General features: G+C 45.7%; 1 protein-coding gene and 1 long non-coding RNA gene across 10 annotated transcripts in view; one reads left to right on the top strand and one right to left on the bottom strand.

Annotated features, from left to right (window-relative positions):
* LOC127502457 (NACHT, LRR and PYD domains-containing protein 12-like) overlaps positions 1–3,602 on the top strand; it is a 41,745-nt gene extending 38,143 nt beyond the window's left edge. For 5 of the 9 annotated variants that reach the window (XM_051876128.1, XM_051876218.1, XM_051875872.1 and 2 more), the window contains one exon: positions 2,386–3,602. In XM_051876128.1, the coding sequence (XP_051732088.1) occupies positions 2,386–2,915 (530 nt within the window). In that variant the 3' untranslated portion in view covers positions 2,916–3,602. Of the gene's footprint in view, positions 1–2,241; positions 2,289–2,385 lie in introns of all 9 variants that reach the window. The other 4 variants (XM_051876043.1, XM_051875773.1, XM_051875960.1 and 1 more) reach the window with 1 other exon arrangement.
* Positions 1–10,461, bottom strand: part of LOC127508743 (uncharacterized) — a 54,504-nt gene that overhangs the window by 12,889 nt on the left and 31,154 nt on the right. The window lies entirely within an intron of this gene.

The raw sequence follows: 10,461 nt of genomic DNA on the forward strand, positions 1-10,461 counted from the left end.
AGATCACTAATAGTATTAATCTCAGTTGAGACATTTAAGTCAGAGTTTCTCAAATCTGTTCTGTGGACCACACCACTGCACTTTTTGAATGTCTCCTTCATCGGACACCCCCAATTCAAATCTTGCAGCCTCTACCAATGAGCTGGTGAGTTGAATCAGGTGTATCAAAATATGCAGTGGTGGGGCATCTCTGGGACAGTTTTGAGAAGCAGTGATCCAATTCTGCAATCTCTCAAGATGCAGACATGTAAGAAGCTGACAATTAGCTGAACATATACTTGTTTAATTAGTGACACTTAGCCTACATTTAAAAAAAAACAAAAACAAAAAAACTTTATTTGAATATGGCAACATGATACACCATTCTACAAAATTTCTATGATTAAATCTTTGACTGAGACTCCTCTCCCATCAGTCAGTCACTGTGGGCATAGTTAGTAAGCGTGATGACATCATCCATAGCAATGGACTCAACCCTGCCTTACTCTTAGCTTAAGACTTCTCTCTATTCCTTAGTAAAAGTTTGTCTCAGCAGCTTTGTAAAAGAAAACTCTTAACTCAGAACTTTTACTGCGATTTAGAGAACTCTTAGTGGTAAGATAACATGTTTTGTAAATACAGCCCTAGATCTCTGCGCAGGTCATACTGTCCATTGTGGGACTCCTTGTTGAGACAAAAATTTCAACTGATATTTCAGCTGAACTGATATTTCCCACTGACTCACTAAATCAACAGATATAAATAACCATCTTAAAACAAGTGTTATAGTGAAGCATCTAATGTGCTGTAAAAACTTTTAAACAGTACTGTATACACTAAGGATGCCACAATTCTCAATATAATATTGAACAATTTGGAACGACATCCACGATTCAATACAAGTTTTTCGGTTTTGCATTTAAATAATTTCCATGCATTTTATTTCTCTCTGAATTGTCTCTGTGTTTGCCTGTGCATTTATGAACTGAGATGAGGAAATTCCAAACACTATGCACTAAAGTTAGGGGGTGCTTAACCACAATTGCAATGCTGGAGTCAGATTTCACACTTTACAGGTGAGTGGTGAAGTGAGGCTGCAGTACAAGGAAGCACCATCATCTTTCAAATCTGTGGTGTGGGTAGGGGTGTGCAATATCACCATTTTTGATTGTGGATGATTAAAAGGTCTCCACAAACTGCTTTTGAAGAAATATCGTAGTATTGTGCTACAGTACACATTCTATCATTTGCAGTTATGGTGCCTCCATCCCAATATACTGTACAACGCGACGACAGTGGTGGATAAAGTACTTGAAAGCCATACTTGAGTAAAAGTATAGCTATCTTACCAGAAAATAACAAGTTAAGTAAAGTTAAATAATATTACTTGAGTAAAAGTTTTAAAGTACATGATATTTGTTGTACTTACGTATGAATAGTATTTTTTTATATTAAATGTACTGAAAGTAAAAGTACAAGTAAATGCAAAATACAAAAGAAGCAAAAAATATTATTAAAAACTGTTCTATACACAGTTTGAGCAGCAAAAGAGAATTTTAACTCTCTTACATTGTTTACTTTTGAATTAAAAAAATTGGCAAAATGTTTATTGTTAGTTTTAAATATAAATAATACTAATATAATTATAATAACAAATATAAATAAAAATATAATTATACCCTGATCATTCATGTTAATTCATAGTGCATTACTAATGTAAGAGACAACTTTAAAATATTAAAATGGAAATGCTGAATAAGAAAAAAATCACTCTGATGTGCCAAGCCATCAGAAAATCGTGGTTAAAAAAAACTGAGGTATATATTGAATTGTGGGCTAACTGTATTGTTGCATCCCTAGTATACACACACAGGTATAGGTAAATCATCATTAACAATGTTTTAACAGTTAAAATAAATAGTAAATTGGGTTTACTGTTGGATTTCACTTGTACAATTTTTCAAGACTTCTGAACTTGGCTCCCATTTTCACTTTTTGAGTGCCTCATTTTGGTAAAGTGCTCACTGATATTTCAGCTGCTTCTTGCACACTTTGTGGCCTAATGGTTAGAGAGTGGGACTTGTAACTTGTAACACACACTGCTGTGTGTATGCACTTGGATGGGTGAAACGCAGAGCACAAATTCTGAGTATGGGACACCACACTTGGCTACAAATCACATCACTTTCACTTTCACTGTCACTTTCACTTTCATGATCAAACATTTATATATTTTTTGTCTTTATATTTGCCTTTTTCTAGTTTGGATCATGGAGAACATTTCAGAATTACACCAGGACTAAGAAAATGTATGTCTTTTCCCTCTTACACACACACACACACACACACACACACACACACACACAGCTCTAAAACCATGTTTAATCACTCTCTTCTTGTGTTCAGATGCCTGTGATCTCACACTGGATCCAAACACAGTCAACAATCAACTCATGCTGTCTGAGGAGAACAGGAAGGTGACACATATGAAAGAGCAGCAGTCGTATCCTGATCATCCAGAGAGGTTTGATACATACCCTCAGGTTCTTTGCCGAGAGAGTCTGGCTGGACGCTGTTACTGGGAGGCTGAATGGAGCGGGAGAGTTACTGGATTAGCTGTGACATATAAAGGAATCAGCAGGAAAGGAGTGAGTGACTGCGTGTTTGGATGGAATGACAAATCCTGGAGTCTCTTCTGCTCTGATAACAGTTACATTGTTTGTCACAATAATGACAGAACTGATTTAATTGCTCCTTCACCTTCCTCTAATAGAGTAGGAGTGTATCTGGACTGGTCGGCCGGCACTCTGTCCTTCTACAGCGTCTCTGACAAACACACACTCACACACTTACACACATACAACACCACATTCACTGAACCCCTCTATGCTGGATTTAGGGTTTATGATGCCTCAGTGTCTTTGAGGAATATCTGAACCATCACAAACAGTCTCTTTTTCAAACATTCACAAACTTTCTTGCATTAAACAACTCACACAGCTAAATGGTGAAATGTAATTTCTGTTCCTACAGAGGTGTCATATGGTATTTTCATAAGTAGTGATTGCTCTTGAACAGGTTTCCCCAAACACGTCCGGTCTGTCATTGGTCATCTGTCATCTGTCATTTATTAACAAAGTTCAGGAGGAGCACCTTCAGATAATCTAACCAATCAGTGCCAGAGGAGGCATATATAGAGAGCAGACTCACCTCAGTTCCACTACAGATTTTTCCAGCATCCTTCCTCCACCCAACTCCTCACTCTCAATTATTCCTATCCCAGCCAGGGATGGGGGGAGTCTTCTGGGTTTGGGCCAAATTTCGAGATCTGAGCCCTCTCCCTGAACAGCACGCCAAATATGCATATTCATTACCTTATCTAATTATATGTAAGTGTGAACTAGTGAAAGAGTGTTTTTTTTTCTCTGTCTGCTGTTTTAGTTGTTACAGCTCAGGAAAGTCCAGTGAAGGATTTTGAAACATTGCATTGTCATACTAATTATTACTCAGAAATAAAAAGTAGTAATGTTAACAATGTATAACCAAAGTTTAAGTCTTACTATTGTACTTTGGCATGCTGTTGTCTTTTTGTTTGTACATATTAAATAAACAAGTTTTTGAGACTTTAGTTTAAGATTTATTTTTATTTTGAGATTTGTTGACTATCAGTATAATAGTTTCACTATTAAAAAGTTACATAAACATGCAACGGGAGGCAAGCCATATTCTCTTACCAGTAAACATAGCGACAGATGTGACAGCCTAGATATCAAAGATGGCGATGTCTATTAAACTGAAAAGTCTTTTCACTGTTGACATGACAAGAGTCCAATGGAGCCGCAAGTTCATTCGTCAAATCTTTATAAAGCGACAACAACTTATATATCTGGGTGGAGAGTGGAGCATTTGAGAGAACAAAAAACATGCAGAACAAAAAACTGATGGGAGAAGCTGGAAAACAGCGACTGGATGTAAAAACTTCAGACAACACAGCTCATATCTCCTTCGCTGTAAGTTAAAACCACAGTTGAAACCACACATGAAAACCCACAACACATGGTAGACACGGGTTTGTGCAGTGCAGAACTGATCTCTCACACTATGAGTGACAGACAGATAGTTGTCCATTCTGGTTCAGTTCACACAGCACAGGTTTTCCAAGAATGGGGTTGTGAGTCCTGAAAATTTACTGGTGTGAGTTTGGTTATAGAATGCGGTTGTCATGCCCGTAAATAACCAAACTGTGAATGAATATAATCATATTAAGGACTCAAATACTGGACTGACAAATGTATTCTGTTGCTGTGTGAAGGCAACTTTACATTTTTGCTTTTAGACAGTGTATGATGCACCCAGAATCTCACGTCATTGAGATTCATACACTGATTCTTGATGTCTGTGTGTGACTAAACTTCGCAGGAGTTTAAGAGTGTTCAGTGTACAATGTGTTTTGAACAGGAGCATGAAACTTTTGTACACATTTTAAAAGTCATTCAGTTTATCTGACTAAAATACTGCTGGATTTCATTCTGTAGAGTCACAGGGTTTCAATAATCAATGACTGTCATGAGTGCAAACAATGCCACTACATGATGATTACATCTGTATCATCAACAAATAGTCACACACTGAGCAGTGTTCATTTAATCTGGGCTAACCCATGTGGGGCCTTCATGGAAACTGCAGACAAAACTGGCTGGGCCCCAGTTAGACAGCCCAGGTGGAACACATCTGGGCCCCACACGGCTGTGTTGACTGGGACAGGAGGCAGGTGGACCATAATTAACTGTGGTTTGTGGAAAGAAACCATTTTCATCTTCTCTGATCCTCATTTTGTCCTAAGGGAAAAAAAAAATTAACTGGTTCCTCTCCCTGCAGTGTTTACTGTAAATCTGTACCATTTTCTTTATATCTTATAAAGAGACACAGTTCATTATGTACTGTCAGTTTGCTCAATAAATTAATGAACTTTTAATTAAGATGCACTTCAATCTATTTGTTGGTAGCCTACGTATTGTTCCAGTGCAGCTTCATATAGAACAGGACCACAACTGAACACAATATTATATGAATAAATGAATGAAGACAATATGAATGTCAACGCTGTAAGTTCTAACTTTAACTTAAACTAAAAAAAAAAAAATGGTAATGGAAGTTTCTCTTTCACCTGTGATGATCATGTAGCTCCCCCTTCTGGACAGAGACTGAACAGATAAACATTCATTTTTTTTTCATTCATTTTTTAATGGAACCATGTTAAAAAAGCTTCAATAACAAAAATACCTCTCTGTCTAATCAGCCTTGCATTTGCAACACAACCAACCAACCAAGCAATTAGTAGCTCAAAGGCCAATAGATGATGTAGGTGGTTACAGAAGACTCTGGGATTAACAACAAATAAACCCTTATTTAAACTATTAAAGGTATATGATGGAATTGTATTTCCCTTTCAAGGGAACTCGCGCTGCGTCAAGCGCTTTGGGAACGCCTCTGCGTGAATGCGTCGTGAAGCACATGTGAAATCTGTCCAATGGCGTGACGGAACGTCATAGGCGGGTGACGTCATGACCAGGAAACTATAAAGCACACCCGAACCAAACAGAGTTAGCTTCTGTGTCTTCAGTAAGCGCTTTCTGTGAAACTGTCTGTCTTATTTATTGTTGTTTGTCTCTCACGTTATTCAAGCACACATATCTAAGACACTATTATGGCGACACAAGTGCAGCAATTCAGGCCGTGTGCGTCTCCTTGTCCTCGCTACATTCCGGCGGGAGATGCACACGAGCTTTGTGTTGTTTGCTTGGGAGTGGAGCATGCCCAGTCAGCTCTCGAGGGAGCTGGCTGTGAGCATTGCGAGCTGATGTCTATGAAGACGCTCCGCTCCCGCCGGGCGCTTTTCGAGGAAAGCGGTTCGGCTCGCGCTCCCCGCGGCTCGGGTCCCGCTGCTGCCGAGGCACAGCGAAGGCTCGCGTCGTGGGGTTCGCAAATGGATCTTGCAGAGGGGTTAGAGACGGGCCCCGCCCTTTCTCTGCCTTTACCTGCAGGATCCAGCGCTTCATTTCAGGAGCTAGAAGCACGCTCTGCGGTTTCTTCTGCCCCTGGTGAAGCGCCGATGTTGCAGTGCTCTAGTTCTGAGGAATTAGACGTTGTCAGCATCGATCAGTGTGATGAGTCGCCACCACAGTCACAAGCATATGAGGAGCTAGTGGAGGTTGTTACTAGAGCGGTGGCCAGATTAAACATAAGCTGGCCGACCGAGAAACAGGAAGCCCGTCAGGCCAGTTTATTAGACGAGCGCTTTCTCCCGTCTCGCGCACAACCTCCACGCCGGGGCTTGCCTTTTTTTCCCGACCTCCACACCGAGGTGTCGAGGTCGTGGAACAGACCCGCGTCCTTCCGGGTCTATAGTCCACAAACATCTAATTATAGTAACATCTTAGGACTAAAAAGGCATGGTTATGGGGAGATGCCGCGGGTGGAAGAGACGCTCGCGAGCTATCTCTCCCCCGAGTCGGCAGCCTCTCTCAAAGCCCCGAAGTTACCCACTAAGCCTTTACGTACATCTTCTGCTTTAGTGGGTAAAGCGTACTCGGCAGCAGGTCAGGCGGCGGCATGTTTACACACTATGGCCGTCCTTCAAGCCTATCAAGCCGACCTGCTTAAAGACCTTGATGAGGGTGGGGAAGTCAGTCGCGAGGCGTTTTCTGAGCTAAGGAAAGCTACAGATCTCTCTCTCCGTGCCACCAAGGAGACCGCCAGATCTATTGGGCGGTCTATGGCAGCCCTGGTGGCCACGGAGAGACACCTTTGGCTCAACCTCGCTGACATGAAGGAACGAGATAGATCTTTTCTACTTGACTCTCCTATCACGCCGCCTGGCCTCTTCGGCGACTCAGTCAACACAGTCGTCGAGAGGTTCCAGGAAGCTAAGAAACAGGCGGCGGCTTTCTCTAAATTTCTTCCCCGCCGATCTCAGGTCTCTGGGGCTGCTAGTCATAAGGAGCAGTCCCAGCCGAGTACGAGCTCCTCCCACAGGGCGCAACAAAAAGTGAGCGTTGCTTCCCGTGCCCCCCCGCAGAGGGACTGGGGGTCGGGGCAGCGCTCACAACCGAAGCCATCCAAAGGAAAGGCGGATCTTAGGACCGTTATTATCCAGCGGAGGGCTTCGGGAAAGAAGTCCTGACGCCAGTGGTGTCAGGCTTCTGAGGGCAGTCCCCTCCGAGGCGGGTCGGTGTCCACCTCAGTACACGGTGCCCGGCCCCCCTCGGTGCCCTCAGGGGGCCGTTCTGCCAACCCTGCCACCTCGCGTGCTTCAGGGCGCAGCAGCTCCCAGCGAACGCTTATCTCAGCGTCCACCCGGCAACGTAGTGGCGCTGGGATGTTCGCTCCCTCCAAGGAGGGACCAAAAGTGGCCAGTTCAGTTGCTCCCTGCCGGTTCGCCGCTTCAGGGCACCGGGCTGGTCACCCATCTAACACCAGAGGTCAGTCTCGAGAGACTGATTCCCTTAGTAGATTCATTGGCAGCGTGGAAACTTCTGTCAAACGTATCTCAATGGGTCCTGCGCACAGTAGAATTTGGGTACAGAATTCAGTTCGGGTTGCGACCGCCCAGGTTCAACGGGGTTTTGTTCACCGAGGTGAGCCCCGAGCAGGCTCTGGTTATGGAACAGGAAGTACAGACTCTCTTGCGAAAAGAAGCCATAGAAAGGGTTCCTTCTCCCAGCAGGGAGTCAGGGTTTTACAGCCGGTACTTTATAGTTCCAAAGAAGGATGGAGGGTGGCGTCCCATTCTAGATCTGCGCCTATTAAACCGCTCTGTAAAGAAGCTCAAGTTCAGAATGCTAACTCTGAAACAGATCGTGTCACAAATCAAGTTCGAGGATTGGTTTGTCACGATAGATCTGAAGGACGCATACTTTCATATATCCATCCTTCCTCAACACAGGAAGTTCCTGAGGTTCGCTTTCGGGGGCGAAGCGTACCAATATCGGGTTCTTCCCTTCGGCCTAGCTTTATCTCCCCGCACCTTCACAAAATGCGTGGATGCAGCTCTGGCTCCTCTGCGACTCCAGGGCATCCGCGTGTTGAATTACATAGACGACTGGTTGATTCTAGCACAGTCAGAAGAGTTGGTGGTTCAGCATCGAGATGCTGTTCTCGCCCATATGAAGCGTCTGGGGTTACGGCTAAACGCAAAGAAGAGTGTGCTTTCTCCAGCTCAGAGAACCTCTTTTCTAGGCGTAGTGTGGGATTCAGTGTCAATGCAAGCTCGTCTGTCGCCAGCTCGCATAGAGGCCATTCTCACAGCCGTAAACAAGCTGAAGCTGGGTCAGTCACTCACTGTGAAACAGTTTCAGAGACTGTTAGGTCTGATGGCAGCTGCGTCCAACGTGATACCTTTTGGCCTGCTGTACATGAGACCGTTGCAGTGGTGGCTCAAAACCAGGGGGTTTTCCCCGAGGGGAAATCCGTTTCGCATGATCAAGGTCACGCGGCGATGCCTTCGTGCTTGTGTCATGTGGAAGAAACCCTGGTTTCTTTCCCAAGGCCCGGTGTTGGGGGCTCCTTGTCGTCGCGTAATGCTAACGACGGATGCATCCCTCACCGGTTGGGGGGCGATCATGAGTGGTCGCTCGACTCAGGGTCTGTGGAGGGGTCATTATCTTTCCTGGCACATAAACCAGTTAGAGATGATGGCTGTGTTCCTGGCACTCAAACACTTCCTCCCAGATCTCAGGGGCCATCATGTGTTGGTCCGCACGGACAACACAGCGGTGGTCTCATATATAAACCATCAGGGGGGTCTGCGGTCGCGCCCCTTATGCAAGTTGGCACACCAGATCCTCCTGTGGGCCCAAGGGAGGTTGCTGTCAGTCAGGGCAGTTTACATCCCAGGGCGTCTGAATCAGGAAGCAGACATCCTGTCGAGGCAGGGGCCGAGGCCCGGGGAGTGGAGACTCCACCCCGAGGTGGTGGAGCTCCTTTGGGAGCGCTTCGGGAAAGCGGATGTGGACTTGTTTGCGTCTCTGGAAACGACCCAATGTCCTCTCTATTTCTCCCTCTCATATCCAGCCCCCCTGGGGTTGGACGCTATGGTGCAGACGTGGCCGAGGCTGCGTCTGTACGCCTTTCCCCCGATTGCTCTGCTTCCGGGAGTTCTGGAGAGAGTGCGCCAGGATGGGGTCCAGTTGCTCCTAGTAGCCCCGTTTTGGCCGGGCCGAGTATGGTTCTCGGACCTTATGTCCCTCCTCGACGGCTCTCCTCTGGAGATTCCGGTCAGGAGGGACCTACTTTCGCAGGCGGGGGGCTCAATTCTTCACCCCCGCCCGGAGTTGTGGAAGTTGTGGGCGTGGCCTCTGAGGGGGCACAGCTCTTAGATTCCGGTCTCTCTACTGAAGTAGTGGAGACTATGCTCCATTCCAGAGCTCCCTCCACGAGGAAGCTGTATTCCTTTAAATGGAATGTTTTCTCTTCTTGGTGTAGAGAACGTAATGTTGATCCTGTTAACTGCCCAGTTGGTACAGTTCTGGAGTTTCTTCAAGAAAAATTTTCTTCTGGTTTATCTCCTTCGACGCTAAAGGTCTACGTGGCGGCCGTTGCGGCTTACCATGTTCCTTTGGAGGGTGCTTCTCTGGGCAGACACCCTTGGGTTACTCGCTTCCTCCGTGGTACTCTGAGGCTGAGGCCTGCGGCACGTCAGAGAGTTCCCACATGGGACTTGGCTATAGTGTTGGAGGGCCTGTCTACTGCTCCTTTCGAGCCTATTGAAGAGGTTCATGTTAAATTCCTCACTCTAAAGACTCTTTTCCTCCTCGCTATCTCTTCGTTAAAGAGAATTGGTGACCTACAAGCCCTTTCGGTCTCTCCCTCTTGCTTGGACTTTGCGCCAGGCATGGTAAAAGCCTTTCTCTTTCCTCGGGAAGGTTATGTCCCTAAGGTCCCCACTAATGTGGCGGGCCCTATTATGTTGCAGGCCTTTTGCCCTCCTCCTTTTCTGGATCCAGACCAGGAAAAACTTAATTTGCTGTGCCCTGTTCGGGCTTTGGATGCTTACGTCCACAGAGCTGCCCTGTGGCGTAAGACGGATCAGTTGTTCGTCTGTTTCGGGGCCCCACGTAGGGGGCACCCCGCATCTAAGCAAACCTTGAGCAAGTGGATAGTTGAGGCTATCTCACTTGCGTATGAGTCTGCCGGTCTTCCTTCTCCTCTTGAGGTCCGTGCTCACTCTACACGGAGTATGGCGGCCTCTTTGGCCCTGTTGTCTGGAGTGTCCCTCCAAGAAGTTTGTGATGCGGCCGGCTGGTCCTCGCCGCACACTTTTGTTAGGTTTTATAACCTAGATGTGGCCTCTACCCCGGGGTCAAGGGTGCTGGTGTCTTAGTGTGCGCTGAACAGTTTCACACAGACAGGCACTCGGTCTTATGGCGGCGTGGGTATCTCGTTCCCAAAGCGCTTGACGCAGCGCGAGTTCCCTTGAAAGGG

The sequence above is a fragment of the Ctenopharyngodon idella genome, chromosome 1 (genome assembly GCF_019924925.1).
Source record: "Ctenopharyngodon idella isolate HZGC_01 chromosome 1, HZGC01, whole genome shotgun sequence".
Taxonomy (NCBI): domain Eukaryota; kingdom Metazoa; phylum Chordata; class Actinopteri; order Cypriniformes; family Xenocyprididae; genus Ctenopharyngodon; species Ctenopharyngodon idella.